The sequence below is a fragment of the Anomaloglossus baeobatrachus genome, chromosome 4, assembly GCF_048569485.1.
Source record: "Anomaloglossus baeobatrachus isolate aAnoBae1 chromosome 4, aAnoBae1.hap1, whole genome shotgun sequence".
In the NCBI taxonomy this organism is placed as follows: Eukaryota; Metazoa; Chordata; class Amphibia; order Anura; family Aromobatidae; genus Anomaloglossus; species Anomaloglossus baeobatrachus.
The window spans coordinates 415,819,820-415,839,748 of NC_134356.1; the positions used below are offsets into that span (position 1 = coordinate 415,819,820).

At 49.0% G+C, this 19,929-nt stretch overlaps 1 protein-coding gene across 1 annotated transcript in view; it reads left to right on the top strand.

Moving 5' to 3' along the window:
* TMEM209 (transmembrane protein 209) overlaps positions 1-19,929 on the top strand; it is a 156,648-nt gene that overhangs the window by 122,985 nt on the left and 13,734 nt on the right. The window contains exons 11-13 of the mRNA XM_075342614.1: positions 4,926-5,023; positions 11,249-11,363; positions 12,501-12,598. Coding sequence (XP_075198729.1) covers positions 4,926-5,023; positions 11,249-11,363; positions 12,501-12,598 — 311 coding nt within the window. The remainder of the gene's footprint in view (positions 1-4,925; positions 5,024-11,248; positions 11,364-12,500; positions 12,599-19,929) is intronic.

A 19,929-nucleotide genomic window follows, 5' to 3' on the forward strand; every position in this document is an offset into this window, starting at 1 on the left:
CGCATTAGTTCAGGATTGGTCGCAGTTTCGACTGCCTTGTGTATTTCCTCCTCTGGCAATGCTGCCCAGAGTGTTACGCAAGATCAGGTCCGACTGCCGCCGCGCCATCCTCGTCGCTCCAGACTGGCCGAGGAGGTCGTGGTACCCGGATCTGTGGCACCTCACGGTGGGTCAACCGTGGGCATTCCCAGACCGACCAGACTTGCTGTCTCAAGGGCCATTTTTCCATCTGAATTCTGCGGCCCTCAACCTGACTGTGTGGCCATTGAGTCCTGGCTCCTAGCGTCCTCAGGGTTATCTCAAGATGTCATTGCCACTTTGAGACAGGCCAGGAAACCAACGTCCGCCAAGATCTATCACAGGGCTTGGAGGATCTTCTTATCCTGGTGCTCTGATAAGGGTTTTACCCCCTGGCCGTTTGCCTTACCCACTTTTCTTTCCTTCCTTCAATCCGGAATGGACAAGGGTTTGTCTCTCTGCTCTCTCAAGGGACAAGTATCAGCGCTTTCCGTGTTTTTTCAAAAGCGTCTAGCCAGGCTTCCGCAGGTCCGCACGTTCCTGCAGGGAGTTTGCCACATAGTCCCACCTTACAAGCGTCCGCTGGAACCCTGGGATCTTAACAGGGTTCTAAGGGCTCTTCAGAAACCACCTTTCGAGCCGCTGCGGGATGTCTCTCTATCACGGCTTTCGCAGAAGGTGGCTTTTCTAGTGGCAGTTACATCGCTCCGCAGAGTGTCGGAGCTTGCAGCGCTGTCATGCAAAGCCCCCTTCCTGGTTTTTCACCAGGATAAGGTGGTTCTGCGTCCGGTCCCGGAATTCCTCCCTAAGGTGGTATCCCCTTTTCTTCTCAATCAGGATATCTCCTTACCTTCATTTTGCCCTCATCCAGTTCACCAATGTGAAAAGGATTTGTACTTGTTAGATCTAGTGAGAGCACTCCGGCTCTACGTGTCTCGCACGGCACCACTGCGCCGTTCTGATGCGCTCTTTGTCCTTGTCGCTGGCCAGCGTAAGGGGTCGCAGGCTTCCAAGTCAACCTTGGCTCGGTGGATCAAGGAACCGATTTTTGAAGCCTACTGTTCTTCTGGGCTTCCGATTCCTTCAGGGCTGAAAGCCCATTCTACCAGAGCCGTAGGTGCGTCCTGGGCATTGCGGCACCGGGCTACGGCTCAGCAGGTGTGTCAGGCGGCTACCTGGTCTAGTCTGCACACTTTCACGAAACACTATCAGGTGCATACCTATGCTTCGGCAGATGCCGGTCTAGGTAGGCGAGTTCTTCAGGCGGCGGTTGCCCACCTGTAAGAGGGGGCCGTTGTCTGCTCTTTTTATCGGGGTATTCTTTTACCCACCCAGGGACTGCTTTTGGACGTCCCAATTGTCTGGGTCTCCCAATGGAGCGACAAAGAAGAAGGGAATTTTGTTTACTTACCGTAAATTCCTTTTCTTCTAGCTCCTATTGGGAGACCCAGCACCCGCCCCTGCTCCCTTCGGGCTGTTTGTTCTTTTGTGTACACATGTTGTTCATGTTGAATTGTTCCTTTGGTTCATGGTTTCAGTTCTCCGAACATCCTTCGGATTGCATTTACCCTAGACCAATTTATAAGTTTCCTCCTTCCTGCTTTTGCACCAAAACTGAGGAGCCCGTGAGGCACGGGAGGGTGTATAGGCAGAGGGGAGGGGTTACACTTTTTAAAGTGTAATACTTTGTGTGGCCTCCGGAGGCAGAAGCTATACACCCAATAGGAGCTAGAAGAAAAGGAATTTCTTCAGCGCTCTATTGGGAGACCCAGACGATTGGGGTATAGCTACTGCCCTCCGGAGGCCACACAAAGCACTACACTAAAAAGTGCAAGGCCCCTCCCCTTCTGGCTATACCCCCCCGTGGTATCACGGGTTCTCCAGTTTTCAAGCTTTGTGCGAAGGAGGCTGTTTTGCAGCTCTAACATGAGGTATCTCTTTACCCACCCAGGGACAGCTTTTGGACGTCCCAATCGTCTGGGTCTCCCAATAGAGCGCTGAAGAAGAAGGGAATTTTGTTACTTACCGTAAATTCCTTTTCTTCTAGCTCTTATTGGGAGACCCAGCACCCGCCCTGTTGTCCTTCGGGATTTTTTTGTTGTTTGCGGGTACACATGTTGTTCATGTTGAACGGTTTTTCAGTTCTCCGACGTTATTCGGAGTTAATTTGTTTAAACCAGTTATTGGCTTCCTCCTTCTTGCTTTGGCACTAAAACTGGAGAACCCGTGATACCACGGGGGGGTATAGCCAGAAGGGGAGGGGCCTTGCACTTTTTAGTGTAGTGCTTTGTGTGGCCTCCGGAGGGCAGTAGCTATACCCCAATCGTCTGGGTCTCCCAATAAGAGCTAGAAGAAAAGGAATTTACGGTAAGTAACAAAATTCCCTTCTTACGGTAAGTAAACAAAATTCCCTTCTTTATTCATTTATAACTGTATTTCCCAGTCCCTTTAGGTGGAATTGAACCAGCAGTCATTCAATCTCTAGTACTATATACAGCAATGTCATAGCTACCGTGTTTTTCCAAAAATAAGACACTGTCTTATATTTTTTTTGCCCCCCAAAAAAGCACTAGGGCTTATTTTTGGAGGAGGTCTTATTCTTGGAGAAACACGGTTGGGGGTAAGTTTACCCCCCCAAAAAAGCAGACCCTCCCCCCAGTTCCCAGGAGAGTCATACTCACCAGACCCGGACGTCTGCGTGGTTCCCAGGTCCTCCTGTGATCTCCGGTCGGTGCTGCACGCTGTCCTACCCTGCTGCTAGCTGACACACACAGAAGATCACAGGCACACACAGCAGATCACACACACAGCAGATCACACACACAGCAGATCTCACACACAGCAGATCACACACACAGCAGATCACACACACAGCAGATCACACACACAGCAGATCACACACACAGCAGATCACACACACAGCAGATCACACACACAGCAGATCACACACACAGCAGATCACACACACAGCAGATCACACACACAGCAGATCACACACACAGCAGATCACACACACAGCAGATCACACACACAGCAGATCACACACACAGCAGATCACACACACAGCAGATCACACACACAGCAGATCACACACACAGCAGATCACACACACAGCAGATCACACACACAGCAGATCACACACACACACAGCAGATCACACACACACACAGCAGATCACACACACACACAGCAGATCACACACACACACAGCAGATCACACACACACACAGCAGATCACACACACACAGCAGATCACACACACACAGCAGATCACACACACACAGCAGATCACACACACACAGCAGATCACACACACACAGCAGATCACACACACACAGCAGATCACACACACACAGCAGATCACACACACACAGCAGATCACACACACACAGCAGATCACACACACACAGCAGATCACACACACACAGCAGATCACACACACACAGCAGATCACACACACACACAGCAGATCACACACACACACAGCAGATCACACACACACACCGCAGATCACACACACACACCGCAGATCACACACACACACCGCAGATCACACACACACACCGCAGATCACACACACACACCGCAGATCACACACACACACACCGCAGATCACACACACTCACCGCAGATCGCAGGCACACACAGCCGATCGCAGGCACACACAGCCGATCGCAGGCACACACAGCCGATCACAGGCACACACAGCCGATCACAGGCACACACATACAGCAGATCACACACAGCCATCACAGATACATACAGCCGATCACAGATACACACATCCTATCACAGGCACACACAGCCGATCAGATACACACATCCGATTGCAGGCACACACACAGCCGATTGCAGACACACGCACGCACATCACATCACATCACATCCAGCACTTACAGCAGCAGGGAATGAGAGCAAGTCACGTGTCCGGCCGCAGGTCCTGTTCGTCGCGCTGCACTGCACTGCCTCTCAAGATTCTCCCGGCGAGAAGAGATCGGTGTCACTGGATGAGGTGAGTGTGTGTGCGATCCGATGTGTGTGCGATCCGATGTGTGTGCGATCCGATGTGTGTGCGATCCGATGTGTGTGCGATCCGATGTGTGTGCGATCCGATGTGTGTGCGATCCGATTATGTGTGCGATCTGACTGTGTGTGATCCGATGTTTGTGTGTGAGATCTGGTGTGTGTGTGATCTGATGTGTGCGGGTGTGTGATCACTGCAGGTCCTGCTGCTCGGCGTCTGGTGAGTGTGATTGCCAGGTGCCACTGTCTATAATGAAGTGTCCTGCAGTATCTGTAACTTTTTTAGCTGCACGGACACTTCATTATTGATCCGGGACTAGGGCTTATTTTCGGGGGAGGGCTTATATTTAAGCCTTTCTCCGAAAATGCTGAAAATCCCTGCTAGGGCTTATTTTTGGGGGAGGTCTTATTTTTGGAAAAACACGGTATGTTGTATATCTTAAAAATCACGGTCTCCTTTTAAAGCTCCGCCACAGGCTGAGTTTTACTTGAGCTCTGTGATGGCAAGCAGTGATCATCAATAGACCCCCAGCTCTCCTACCAACCCATTGGTAGACCCCCCCGCTCTCATACCAGCCCATTGGTGCCCGCAATCACATTGCAGGGCAGCTAGTGGTCGCAGAGTGTCCTGCCCCCATGTCAGCTGTTTGTGCTTCTGTCCGAGATTAACAGTATTTAACAGGTTAATAGTAATGGCCAGAGCACAGCTCCACCGGCTGCAGTTAATGAGTGTCACTAGCAGGGTCTGCCTATTTCTGCTTCAAACCTACACTGAAAATGTATGGAAAGCGGTTAATGTGATTGCCATAGGGAAGGGCTTAATGTGATTGCCATAGGGCATTACTGTACTTGGTTTCCCTTTTATTTATTATTTTTTTTTCTAGAACTATCTCACGGTGGATGCATGAGCTCGTTCCGGTGGAATGGTGGTGGAGATTTTAAAGGCCGGAAATGGGACACGGACCTTCCTACAGATTCTGCGGTATGGCAGTCTTTGTAAACGCGGGAGCCTTGAATTTAACAGATCAGCTAAGTTGTCATTGTTCGCACACTAAGTGAACAGAATAAGACCACATTCACACATTTATTTGTTGGCTCAATTTTACCCCTAAAATCAGCAGCATAGCAAAATAGTAATGCAAATCCTGTGAATGTGGATGAAACAACTATTACAAAAAAAAAAAATACCCTCAGATTTCATAGTGTGTTGCCAGTTACACAATTCATATCATGCGCTATTCTGCCCCTTTATTTTGCCAGGGATTTCGTTCTGAATTTGCCATGGATTTCATTCATAGCTGGATAAAATCTGCATCCAAATGTGCATGTGACAGCCTGAAATCCACTGCAAAATCTGTGTAGCAGACCTTTTCATGGCCTGAGTAAATTTCAACAAGATAAATGCATTTTTTTTCTTACATTTCCAATATTAGTCACTCATGTTTTCTTTGTCGCTCCATTGGGAGACCCAGACAATTGGGTGTATAGCTTCTGCCTCCGGAGGCCACACAAAGTATTACACTTTAAAAAGTGTAACCCCTCCCCTCTGCCTATACACCCTCCCGTGCATCACGGGCTCCTCAGTTTTATGCTTTGTGTGGAAGGAGGCACACATCCACTCATCATCTCATTTTAGTTAGATCGGTTGGAAGAAAAGTGGGCCCACACGGGGCCCCCGGCATGTTCCCTTCTCACCCCACTATGTCGGCGGTGCTGTTAAGGTTGAGGTACCCATTGCGGGTACAAAGGCAGGAGCCTCATGCCGTCTCCTTCACCATCCCTTAGCGGCTCTGGGAGAAGTGGGATCCTGAGCGGTCATCCAGTCACTGGGACCGTGCTCCCTCCGCAGCCCCTGGGGGAATCTGTCGGACAGGAGTTTGTTTATCCTCAGGGACCGGGCCCTGCATCACTAAGGTACTCTGTACCCCCATGGGGGATGTGCATGGAGCGCCTTCATCCCGGACGCTGCAGCAGCTGCTTTTCTAGTGGCAGTTACATCGCTCCGTAGAGTGTCGGAGCTGGCAGCGCTGGCATGCAAAGCCCCCTTCCTGGTTTTTCACCAGGATAAGGTGGTTCTGCGTCCTGTCCCGGAATTTCTCCCTAAGGTGGTATCCCCGTTTCATCTCAATCAGGATATCTCCTTACCTTCATTTTGCCCTCATCCAGTTCACCAATGTGAAAAGGATTTGCACTCGTTAGATTTAGTGAGAACACTCCGGCTCTACGTGTCTCGCACGGCGCCCCTGCGCCGGTCAGATGCGCTCTTTGTCCTTGTCGCTGGCCAGCGTAAGGGTTCGCAGGCTTCCAAGTCAACCTTGGCTCGGTGGATCAAGGAACCGATTCTTGAATCCTACCGTTCTTCTGGGCTTCCACCTCCTTCAGGGTTGAAAGCCCATTCTACCAGAGCCGTGGGTGCGTCCTGGGCACTGCGGCACCGGGCTACGGCTCAGCAGGTGTGTCAGGCAGCTACCTGGTCTAGTCTGCACACTTTCACGAAACACTATCAGGTGCATACCTATGCTTCGGCAGACGCCAGTCTAGGTAGGCGAGTCCTTCAGGCGGCTGTTGCCCACCTGTAAGAGGGGGTCGTTTTTCGGCTCTTTTTATCGAGGTATTCTTTTACCCACCCAGGGACTGCTTTTGGACGTCCCAATTGTCTGGGTCTCCCAATGGAGCGACAAAGAAGGGAATTTTGTTTACTTACCGTAAATTCCTTTTCTTCTAGCTCCTATTGGGAGACCCAGCACCCGCCCCTATTCCCTTCGGGCTGTTGTTCTTTTGTGTACACATGTTGTTCATGTTGAATTGTTCTTTTGGTTCATGGTTTTCAGTTCTCCGAACATCCTTCGGATTGAATTTACCTTAAACCAATTTATAAGTTTTCTCCTTCCTGCTTTTGCACCAAAACTGAGGAGCCCGTGATGCACGGGAGGGTGTATAGGCAGAGGGGAGAGGTTACACTTTTTAAAGTGTAATACTTTGTGTGGCCTCCGGAGGCAGAAGCTATACACCCAATTGTCTGGGTCTCCCAATAGGAGCTAGAAGAAAAGGAATTTACGGTAAGTAAACAAAATTCCCTTCTTTCTTAACAGGAGTGGATCGGTCTCATTTATAAACTGTCAGGTTATGTAATTGGGTCTTCATGATCAGATTTATGGTGTTCTACACCCGACACCCCCGATTGAGCCACTGGTATTAGCGCTAAAGACAGCCATATATATTTATTGAAGAAACCCTACTATTCAGCTGTGTTCAATATATTGAGTCCGCTTCTGATAACTGCAGATCCGATCCAATTCTTTTAAAATAGGAGTGATTTTCAGTACCTGGCTGCGGCTGCTACTCTTTGAACAGATCTGCGATATTCACCTCCTAGAAGTGATTACATCCAGTTGCCACAGGAGCTAATTAGTGGTGCCTGTGTCATACCCCTTCTGATGACCAGTCCTAAGAATAGGTCATCTGATTTATGTCCCAGACAGCTCTTAAAGGCTCAAACTAAAATCTGTATATGTTCAGTAGATCTTAGAGCCATTCTGACATGGATTTTAGCAGCAAATACACCAGTTCTATCAGGTCTAATATTAAGAGGATCATTTTTTCATTTTATTTTTAGTTCAGCTGTAGAATAAAATAGCTTGCATCTAAGTTTTAGTCTCCACCAACCCAGCATGACTGACAGCTGCATATGTAGGTTGTGTAGAATAAATCAGGTTGGCATTTGTGAGTTGTGTAGAATAAATCAGGTTGGAGTATGTGGAATGTTAAAAGTAAATGCCAGCTAAATGCATTCATGATACATAAATTTCATGCTTAAGGCCAGAATCACACTTGCTAGTGCCTCGCGTGTAACTCATGCGAGTCTCTCATGGTAGAACCCGGCTTGGCCGCACACTCTCCTGACAGGAGCGGGTTGATTGCATGTATCTCTATGCAGCTCAGACGCTCCTGTATGCATAGTGTGCGGCCATGCCGGGTTCTACCATGAGAGACTAGCGCAAGTTACACGCGAGGCACTAGCAAGTGATTCTGGCTTAACTCGCTAAATACTATGTGTAAAAGGACGACGAGTTATTACACACAACAGTAATTCTTTAAAAAAAATTATGCATTTTAATGGATACAAAATTTTAAGACAATACTATATCATTTTTCCAAAAAATTTTTACAAGCCAACAGGCAAAGAACAATTTGCGTGTAACCAGTGGCAAGAAACTGTATACTTAGGGTGAGCAACAGTGATCTTAAACCTCAGATTCCTGTATGTGAGTCAGGAAAAACACACAAAGCCCCACAGAAACGGACAGTCATTCAGAGTTACATGAATTCAAAGCAGAGTTGGAAACCTCATATATGTGTCGCTATTACCAATGTACAAATGAAACATAAGTGTTTGTTAGAAGTATGCAATATAAGTTAGAAGTATAAAAATAGCAGAGTATGCAGACAATAGAAGTAGAGTATACAAATAGAAGTATGCAATATAACCCATATTATGCACTCTTTCTGAAAAAGCGAGTGACGTGAAACGCGTTGTGGTGGATGTGTCACGAGCTCCACAGCGTGCATGATCACTGAAATGCAAAGGTTTGTGAATGGCCTCAAAACATTTACGGGTCATAGCCATGCAGAATACTGGAGTGTTATATAAAACATCAATACCCTAATATTGCCGAATTTCTGGCTTCTTCACTTACCCCATTTTTGATCCAAAAATTGTTGGACGTACAAATTTGTTTCCACCACTGAGATTTATGAAATTCTTAGTGAAAAAGTCAATTTCTGTGAGGCCTGCATTGTCAAACTGGATTCCTGATTGGGCCACAAAATCAAGGACCTCTTATAATTTTTGAGGGGTGAGGTCCATAGCGGGTCACTAACGGTGGGCAGTGGCTCAGTTGATGTCCTAGGGCGTCTGCATGGGAGTCAGCAAAAATAAAAAAAAAAAGTCAAGTGTTGCCATCCTTGACTTGATTCAGTAAAAACTACTACAATATGTTTTTACGGTCCCTAATCTAGCCTATGAACTAATCTAAATTAGCTTCAAGTCTCATGTTACACTTTTTTTTTTTTGTAACCACCAAAAACCAGATACAGATCAGTGATGTGAGTCACCAATCAGTTTCAGCTGTTGCAGGATGCACTCACGGGTGTGGTGCTAAACTAGGGGGGAGCACGCACAACAAAAATGTAAACTTTTTTTGCATCGCCAAAAGCGAGCACAGATGTTTAACAGTGATGTGAGTCACTGATCAGCAGTAGAGATGGGTGAACGCGCAAATGTTCGGCTTTGATGAGTCCCGCCGGATTTTAAGAAGAAAATCTGGTTCGGGAATGGACTTGAAGCCAAACATCTGCCCGTATGCCTAACCTTTGCGAGGCTCTGTGCCGTGGTGGGCGGCCCTGCTCTGCAAGGCTCTGTGCCGTGGTGGGCGGCCCTGCTCTTCAAGGCTCTGTGCCGTGGTGGGCGGCCCTGCTCTGCAAGGCTCTGTGCTGTGGTGGGCGGCCCTGCTCTGCTCTGCGAGGCTCTGTGCGGTGGGGGGCGGCCCTGCTCTGCGTGGCTTTGTGCGGTAGTAGGCGGCCCTGCTCTGTGAGGCTATGGGCGGCGGCGGGCAGCCCATGCTCTGCGAGGCGACGGGCGGCCCTCTCTGCGAAGCTCTGTGCGGCGGTGTGCAGCCCTGCTCTGCGAGGCTCTGGGCGGCGGCAGGCGGCCATGCTCTGCAAGGCTCTGTGCGGCGGCGGGCGGGCCCTGCTCTGCGAGGCTCTGGGCAGCAAGGCACGGGCCATTCTGAAGATGTCGGTGGTAAGGGCTTTCAAATAATGGTGACCAGAGTAGGCTACACCAGCATTGTGCAGATTCGGCTGCCCCAGCGTCGTGCAGCGCCGCAGTCTGAATTGAGTATGTGGGCCCCCCTCTGCACCCGCCCCATCACCGTACTATTATACCACCCCTGCCTCCTGTGACCCCTGCTGCCGTCCCACCTCACCAGTAAGACACCCGGATTATAAAACGGACCCCATATTTCTTTTTACTTTTTTTTTTTTTTATCTTTAAATTTGGGGTGCTTATTAATCCAATTTGTCTTATAAAGCGAAAAATACGGTAAATCAGACGGCTACAGGCTACTACCCCCAGCTTTGCGTGTTATCTTGGCAGTGTATCAAAATATGAGGGACCCCATGTGGCTTTTTTTAAATTAAATAAGACTGTGTGGAGTTCCCCCCCTAATTTTGATACTCAGCCAAGATAAAGTAAACTGCTGGGGGCTGGTATTCTCAGGCTGGGGAGGCCCATTGTTATTGGGGCCCCCAGCCTAAAAATAGCAGCTTGCAGTCACCCCGGAATTGTTGTATCCATTAGATGCTAACATTCCGGCACTTTACCCAGCTGATTCTGATTGCCCTGGAGTGGTGGAAATCGGGGTAATTTAAGGGATTAATGACAGCTGTGATTTGTCAAAAAATCACAGCTGTCATCAAGCCCGAGGTTAATAATGGGGAGGCGGTCTATGAACTAATCCTGTAAAAATAAACAAAGAAAAACTATTTAAAACAAAAGCTTGCAATTTATTAACCTTTAAAACGTCCCTACAAGTCCAACGTAATCTACATGAGGTCCTACGAGATCCCTGTTCTGCTACATCTGAGTTCGCATTGTGCGGTCACCTTAGAAAGCATGACCGCTAAATGCGGCCGTCAGGGACACACTAACTGAGTCGCAGCTGTGAGCGGTGACGTCACGGAGGTCACCTGAGGTCACAGCTGGAGGTTCCCACAGTACCCCAGCTGTGACCTCAGGTGAACTGACCTCTGCTGAACTCACTGAACGGCAACCTCACGTCAGGTGAACTCGTGGAATTTCATGCCGGATTACCGGTTTAGGCAATGTGTGCACATTGAGTGTTTGGATCCAGACATTTCTTCACCAAACCTGCATCTCCTAGCAAATAAACTCACCAAAACTGCATCAAAACCCATGCAGTTTTGGTGCTTTTTTGCTTCCTATGACCTACATGCCCTTATTCACATCTTAGGAGAATTGATCCTACTGACAGATTCCCTTTAAAGGGAAGCTTTCAGAAAATTTACTTTTTTTAAATCCGTTTCTGTGCATAAAATGTATTTTTGAAGTCATATGAAGTAAATATAAAGCAATGCTAATGTTATCCTCATCTAGTAAATATATATTAAAACTTTTTTTTTGAAGATACTTATGCAAGTGTTCTGTACATATCTTGATTCTCGACTGCCCCCTCATCCCAAGTATCCTGATGGCAAAACCTTCACCTCTCAACACTTTGTCCAGACACCTGATAAACCTGGTACGTAGGTGTAAACTGTAGTCTGAGATTCCTATCTTTTATATTAAATTTGACAAAAATTGTTAAAATGTCTTTAAATCTATGCATATTTTCTCTAAGACCTCTATTTCAGCTTCTTATAGAAACTTCACAATTTATACATAATGCATTATTTTATATTATTAGAAAACTGCTTTTAAGCAAAATATATCTGAGTCAGAGCAGATGTTTAATGCGGTGATTTCACATATTTTCTCACATTTTCATCTATACTTACCAAATCTTATTTTTTCCATAAAACGTCTGTCTTTAATTCCACATATAACTCTTGGTATCTACCGCCATGGTAGAATGTTGGAGCGAAATGGATGGTTATAACAATCTATGGAGCAGGTTTCTAGATAGCCTACAATTATTATACACATTGCAATATAGAGTTTAACTTGTATGGCTTCTAAAGGGTGCTTTACACGCTGCGATATCGGTAACGATATATCGTCGGGGTCACGTCGGTAGTGACGCACATCCGGCGCCGTTACCGACATCGCAGCGTGTAACACGAATGAGCGACGATCAATGAGCACAAAAACGTGAAAAATCGTTGCTCGTTGACACGCCGCTCGTTTCCTTAATATCGTTGCTGCAGCAGGTACAATGTTGTTCGTCGTTCCTGCGGCAGCACACATCGCTGTGTGTGACGCCGCAGGAACGACGAACATCTCCTTGCCTGAGTCCACCGGCAATGCGGAAGGAAGGAGATGGGCGGGATGTTACGTCCCACTCATCTCCGCCCCTCCGTTTCTATTGGCTGGCTGCTTAGTGACGTCGCTGTAACGCTGAACGCACCTCCCCCTTAAGGGAGGGATTGTTCGACGGTCACAGCGACGTCGCAGAGCAGGTATGTGCGTGTGACGCTGCCGTAGCGATAACGTTCGCTACGGCAGTGATCACCACATATCGTGCCACTGACGGGGGCGGGTGCTATCACGCGCGACATTGCTAGCAATCGTGTAAAGCACCCTTTAGTGTTGGACCTACAGGGGAATGTATGGAACAGATGACTGCTAATGGCTTCATTCACAGATCCTCTTGTATGTGGAAGAAATAATGTAATTTAATTTAACTTCTCTATTCATTTTAATTGTTTACTCTTCCTAGATACAACAAATGAGAATGTATTCTGTATCCACCAGAGCAACATCAATCCTCCCCACTATGAGCTTGTCTACCAAAAGCACATATACAATTTGCCAAAGGTATCATTTTTATAAAAGCTTACAGTGAATATTAAAAATCTATATACATCAGTTAAAATGCTGTTTTTTGTCTTTAGGGAAAAAAAAATTGTACAAAGAATAATGTCACAACTTTTTTTCCCTACCTTTTGTCACCTATTATCTGTACAATTCAATTATGGAAAAAAATATGAAATATTTTTGGCTGGAAAAAATAACTAAAATAATGCTGTTGCATAAATAATTACACCCTTAAACTAATAGTTTGTTGAAGTACCCTTTTGAATTTATGACAAAATTGAGTTTTTGGGATCTATTAGCATGACACACCCAGAATTGGCAATTTCTTTGTCGCTCCATTGGGAGACCCAGACAATTGGGTGTATAGGCTATGCCTCCGGAGGCCGCACAAAGTATTACACTAAAAGTGTAAAGCCCCTCCCCTTCTGCCTATACACCCCACGGGCTCCCCAGTTTTTTGCTTTGTGCGAAGGAGGCAGACATGCACGCATAGCTCCACAGATTAGTCAGCAGCAGCTGCTGACTATGTCGGATGGAAGAAAAGAGGGCCCTTAACAGGGCCCCCAGCATGCTCCCTTCTCACCCCACTCTTGTCGGCGGTGTTGTTAAGGTTGAGGTATCCATTGCGGGTACGGAGGCTGGAGCCCACATGCTGTTTTCCTTCCCCATCCCCCTTAGGGCTCTGGGTGAAGTGGGATCCTAATCGGTCTCCAGGCACTGAGGCCGTGCTCCATCCACAGCTCCTGAGGACTCTGCTGGATAGGAGCCGAGTATCATTCAGGGACATGGCCCTGCTACTTTGAGGTACTCTGTGTCCCCGTGGGGACTGCGCACAGCGACACTCCAGCATTGCTGGGTGTGCTAGTGCACCGGGGACCGCGGCGCTGACCGCGTTTGTGCCATTACACACTGCAGCATCGCTGAGTGTGTTAGTGTATGGGGACTACCGCGCTGACCGCCGCTGCCATTGTTATCACTGCGGCGCGGCTGGGACTGTTAGTGCGCCGGGGACTTCCGCGCAGACCGCGCTTATACGGCGGCCGCGCTTATAACTCGAGTCCCCAGCTTTTGGGCCTAGTCTCTTTTTCTTCCCGCCCCCAGCCCTGCCAGTCAGGGGAAGGGCGGGACGCTGTACAGCACGGCAGCACTGAGGGCTGGAGCATGCTTTGCATACTCCACCCCCCTCACTGTGCACAGTGGGGCACCAGTTCCCGCACTTTCTGGGTCACGCCCACGGCTCCCTCCTCTCCTCAGGACGCCGGCAGCCATTCCTGTCAGCTCCTCGGACGCTGCAGAGGGGAGACAAGCTCTGAGGGACCCAGGCAGGGATTCTGGTGGCCACACAACCGCTTTAGGCGGGCGGTAAGCAGCACCTGAGGTGCTAGCCCCACTTGTGCAGAAGTGTAATTATAGTTTATATGTTTACAGGCTATACTTTACACTGTATGGTGCACAGTTGATTTCTGGCTATATACCCTGTTGTGTTGCTCAAAGGAGACAACAGCATGGCGCCCACAAGAAGCAGGGGTGCCAAAACACAGGCTTACTATGCTGCCTGCGCCGCATGTACAACCTCGCTACCGGCAGGTTCCACTGACCCTCATTGTGTGCACTGCTCAGCCCCTGTGGCACTTACTCAGCCGGAGCCTCTGCTAAGGGGGGCCCAGGGGGAACAACCAGCTAACACTGTCCAGGTGACAGGGATGGAGTTTGCAGTTTTTACTGACAGACTTTCTGAGACTATGGTTAAGATTCTAGAAGCTTTGCAGTCCAGACCGGTATCTCAGACCATGGGCACTGTGGAATCACTGCCCCCTGGTTCCCCTCAGTTAGAACAACAATGTTCCCCCGGGGTGTCTCATAGATCCCAGGGTGAGGTCTCTAACACGGACCGCAGCCCCAGACCGCCTAAGCGAGCTCGCTGGGAAATCCCCTCAACCTCATCACATTGTTCAGGGTCTCAGAGGGATGACTCTCTGTATGATGAAGCGGAGGTAGCTGATCAGGATTCTGATCCTGAGGCCGCTCTCAACCTGGATACTCCTGATGGTGACGCCATAGTGAATGATCTTATCGCGTCTATACATCAAATGTTGGATATTTCTCCCTCGGCTCCTCCAGCGGAGGAGTCAGCCTCTCAGCAGGAGAAATTCCGTTTCAGGTTCCCCAAGCGTACAATGAGTATGTTTCTGGATCACTCCGATTTCAGAGAGGCAGTCCAGAAACACAGAGTTTGTCCAGATAAGCGGTTTTCCAAGCGCCTTAAGGATACACGTTATCCCTTCCCCCCTGACGTGGTCAAGGGCTGGACTCAGTGTCCCAAGGTGGATCCTCCAATCTCCAGACTGGCGGCTAGATCCTTAGTTGCAGTTGAAGATGGGGCTTCGCTCAAGGATGCCACTGACAGACAGATGGAGCTCTGGTTGAAATCCATCTATGAAGCTATCGGCGCGTCTTTTGCTCCAGCATTCGCAGCCGTATGGGCACTCCAAGCTATCTCAGCGGGTCAAGCGCAAATTGACGCACTCACACGTACGTCTGCGCCGCAAGTGGCGTCCATAACTTCTCAAACGTCGGCATTTGCGTCCTACGCTATTAATGCTGTCCTGGACTCTGCGAGCCGTACGGCGGTTGCAGCCGACAATTCGGTGGCAATACGCAGGGCCTTGTGGCTACGGGAATGGAAGGCAGATTCGGCTTCCAAAAAGTCCTTAACCGGTTTGCCATTTTCTGGCGACCGTTTGTTTGGTGAGAGACTGAGATCATCAAACAATCCAAGGGAAAGGAAACATCCTTACCCCAGGCCAAACCAAAATTACCCCAACAGAGGAAGGGACAGTCGAGGTTTCGGTCCTTTCGGGGTGCGGGCAGGTCCCAATTCTCCTCGTACAAAAGGCCTCAGAAGGATCAGAGGAACTCCGATCCATGGCGGTCTAAGTCACGCCCTAAAAAGACCGCTGGAGGTGCCGCTACCAAGGCGGCTTCCTCCTGACTTACGGCCTCCTCACACCGCATCCTCGGTCGGTGGCAGGCTCTCCCGCTTTTCCGACATTTGGCTGCCACAGGTAAAAGACCGTTGGATGAGAGACATCCTGTCTCACGGTTACAGGATAGAGTTCAGCTCTCGTCCTCCGACTCGATTTTTCAGAACATCTCCGCCTCCCGAGCGAGCCGATGCTCTTCTGCAGGCGCTGGGCACTCTGAAGGCAGAAGGAGTGGTGGTCCCCGTTCCTCTTCAGCAACAGGGTCACGGTTTTTACTCCAACCTGTTTGTGGTTCCAAAGAAGGACGGGTCTTTCCGTCCCGTCCTGGACCTAAAACTGCTCAACAAACACGTAAAGACCAGGCGGTTCCGGATGGAATCCCTCCGCTCCGTCATCGCCTCAATGTCCCAAGGAGATTTCCTTGCATCGATCGATACCAAAGATGCTTATCTCCACGTACCGATTGCTCCAGAGCATCAGCGCTTCTTGCGCTTCGCCATAGGAGACGAACACCTTCAGTTCGTGGCACTGCCGTTCGGCCTGGCGACAGCCCCACGGGTTTTCACCAAGGTCATGGCTGCAGTAGTGGCGGTCCTCCACTCTCAGGGTCACTCGGTGATCCCTTACTTAGACGATCTGCTGGTCAAGGCTCCCTCTCAAGAGGCATGCCAGCACAGCCTCACCGCTACTCTGGAGACTCTCCAGAGTTTCGGGTGGATCATCAATTTTCCAAAGTCAAATCTGACACCGGCCTAATCGCTGACCTATCTTGGCATGGAGTTTCATACCCTCTCAGCGATAGTGAAGCTTCCGCTGAACAAGCAGCGTTCACTACAGACGGGGGTGCAATCTCTCCTTCAGGGTCAGTCACACCCCTTGAGGCGCCTCATGCACTTCCTGGGGAAGATGGTGGCAGCAATGGAGGCAGTCCCTTTCGCGCAGTTTCACCTGCGTCCTCTTCAATGGGACATCCTACGCAAATGGGACAGGAAGCCGACGTCCCTCGACAGGAGCGTCTCCCTCTCTCAGGCAACCAAAGCTTCCCTTCGGTGGTGGCTTCATCCCACTTCATTATCGAAGGGGAAATCCTTCCTACCCCCATCCTGGGCGGTGGTCACGACGGACGCGAGTCTGTCAGGGTGGGGAGCAGTTTTTCTCCACCACAGGGCTCAGGGTACGTGGACTCGGCAAGAGTCATCACTTCAGATCAATGTTCTGGAGATCAGGGCAGTGTATCTGGCCCTAAAAGCGTTCCAGCAGTGGCTGGAAGGCAAGCAGATCCGAATTCAGTCGGACAACTCCTCAGCGGTGGCTTACATCAACCACCAAGGAGGAACATGCAGTCGGCAAGCCTTCCAGGAAGTCCGGCGGATTTTGATGTGGGTGGAAGCCACGGCCTCCACCATCTCCGCAGTTCACATCCCGGGCGTGGAAAACTGGGAAGCGGATTTTCTCAGTCGCCAGGGCATGGACGCAGGGGAATGGTCCCTTCACCCGGACGTGTTTCAGGAGATCAAGGTCACGGCATTCATGGCAAGTTCTCACGATCACAGAGCTCTGGCGGCAGACGCCTTAGTTCAGGATTGGTCGCAGTTTCAACTCCCTTATGTGTTTCCTCCGCTGGCACTGTTGCCCAGAGTGTTACGCAAGATCAGGGCCGACTGCCGCCGCGCCATCCTCGTCGCTCCAGACTGGCCGAGGAGGTCGTGGTACCCGGTTCTGTGGCATCTCACGGTCGGCCAACCGTGGGCACTACCAGACCGACCAGACTTGCTGTCTCAAGGGCCGTTTTTCCATCTGAATTCTGCGGCCCTCAACCTGACTGTGTGGCCATTGAGTCCTGGATCCTAGCGTCTTCAGGATTATCTCAAGAGGTCATTGCCACTATGAGACAGGCTAGGAAACCAACGTCCGCCAAGATCTACCACAGGACGTGGAAAATATTCCTGTCGTGGTGCTCTGATCAGGGTTTTTCTCCCTGGCCATTTGCCTTGCCCACTTTTCTGTCCTTTCTTCAGTCCGGATTGGAAAAGGGTTTGTCGCTTGGCTCCCTTAAGGGACAGGTCTCTGCACTCTCTGTGTTTTTTCAGAAGCGCTTGGCCAGACTTCCACAGGTACGCACGTTCCTGCAGGGGGTTTGTCACATCGTCCCTCCTTACAAACGTCCGTTGGAACCCTGGGATCTGAACAGGGTGCTGATGGTTCTTCAGAAACCACCGTTCGAGCCAATGAGGGATATTTCTCTCGCACGCCTTTCGCAAAAAGTGGTTTTCCTAGTAGCAGTCACTTCACTTCGGAGAGTGTCTGAGCTAGCAGCATTGTCATGCAAAGCCCCTTTCCTGGTGTTTCACCAGGACAAGGTGGTTCTGCGTCCGGTTCCGGAATTTCTCCCTAAGGTGGTATCCCCTTTTCATCTCAATCAGGAAATCTCCTTACCCTCTTTTTGCCCTCATCCAATTCACCAATGTGAAAAGGATTTGCACTTGTTAGATCTGGTGAGAGCACTCAGACTCTACATTTCTCGTACGGCGCCCCTGCGCCGCTCGGATGCACTCTTTGTCCTTGTCGCTGGCCAGCGTAAAGGGTCACAGGCTTCCAAATCAACCCTGGCTCGGTGGATCAAGGAACCAATTCTCGAAGCTTACCGTTCAGCTGGGCTTCCGGTTCCCTCAGGGCTGAAGGCCCATTCTACCAGAGCCGTGGGTGCGTCCTGGGCTTTGAGGCACCAGGCTATGGCTCAGCAGGTGTGTCAGGCGGCTACCTGGTCGAGCCTGCACACTTTCACGAAACACTATCAGGTGCATACCTATGCTTCGGCGGATGCCAGCCTAGGTAGGCGAGTCCTTCAGGCGGCGGTTGCCCACCTGTAGGACGGAGCCGTTACGGCTCTATTATGAGGTATTATTTACCCACCCAGGGACTGCTTTTGGACGTCCCAATTGTCTGGGTCTCCCAATGGAGCGACAAAGAAGAAGGGAATTTTGTTTACTTACCGTAAATTCCTTTTCTTCTAGCTCCAATTGGGAGACCCAGCACCCGCCCCTGTTTTTTTGTGTACACATGTTGTTCATGTTGAATGGTTTCAGTTCTATGATATTCCTTCGGATTGAATTTACTTTAAACCAGTTTATAATTTTTTCCTCCTTCTTGCTTTTGCACCAAAACTGAGGAGCCCGTGGAAGCACGGGGGGTGTATAGGCAGAAGGGGAGGGGCTTTACACTTTTAGTGTAATACTTTGTGCGGCCTCCGGAGGCATAGCCTATACACCCAATTGTCTGGGTCTCCCAATTGGAGCTAGAAGAAAAGGAATTTACGGTAAGTAAACAAAATTCCCTTCTTTTGCCCACTCTTCCTTTCAGCAGCCTTCCAAATTTGCAGTTTGAGAGGTTATGTAATGGTTAGGTAATGTGTACAGCTTTCTTCAGGTTAACCCACAGATTTGCAATTGGTTTCCGGTTTCGATGCTGGCTAGGCAATTCCAAATCTTTGGAAGTATGCTTTGGGTTGTTATCATGCTGGAAGATGAAAGTCCTCTTCAACTTTGTATATGAGGCCTGAAGGTTTAGTTGCAAAACTGATATTTGGAACGGTTCACAATTCCCTTCACTAAAGCCCCAGTTGCAGTTGACAAAAACCAAAGAATAATGCAAAATCATTTGCTTCACTTCACATTTTTGATCATTCAACTGGGCGTTTCACGTCTTTCAGCTCTGAAGATGTCAGACTAGGATGAAATTACACACTCACAAGGCTGAAAGAAAAGAAACACCCAGTTAAATTATCTTATGGAGGGTGACACGCCAGGTCTAGCATGCCAATATGAGGAGACTTAAAAGCCTTGAAATGGTCCTTCCGGAAATTTTAATATGCAAATGACCTCTTCAGAGAGGAAGAGGACTTGAACTTTAGTGCCACTTGGCGCCAGTAATTTTGGTGCACTGTATATCCACATTGGATTGTAGGAAATAAAAAACGAAAACGTTTTTAACTACATTCCTGCTACTATGAGTAGGAATATACTGTTTATTAGGTCAGAAGTTATGAAAGTTCGTCTTTAAATAACTTCTTGCAATTATAAATGATTCCTTTGGAGAAAATAATGCAAGTCTTGTTGTTTTTCACATCTAACATTCTGTTATGCGCTGTTTTCAATTAGCACTGCCGATAAAATAAATTGAGCATAGACACCTTTTCTTCGGCGCTCTATTGGGAGACCCAGACGATTGGGTGTATAGCACTGCCTCCGGAGGCCACACAAAGCAATTACACTAAAAAGTGTAAGGCCCCTCCCCTTCTGGCTATACACCCCCAGTGGGATCACTGGCTCACCAGTTTTCTGCTTTGTG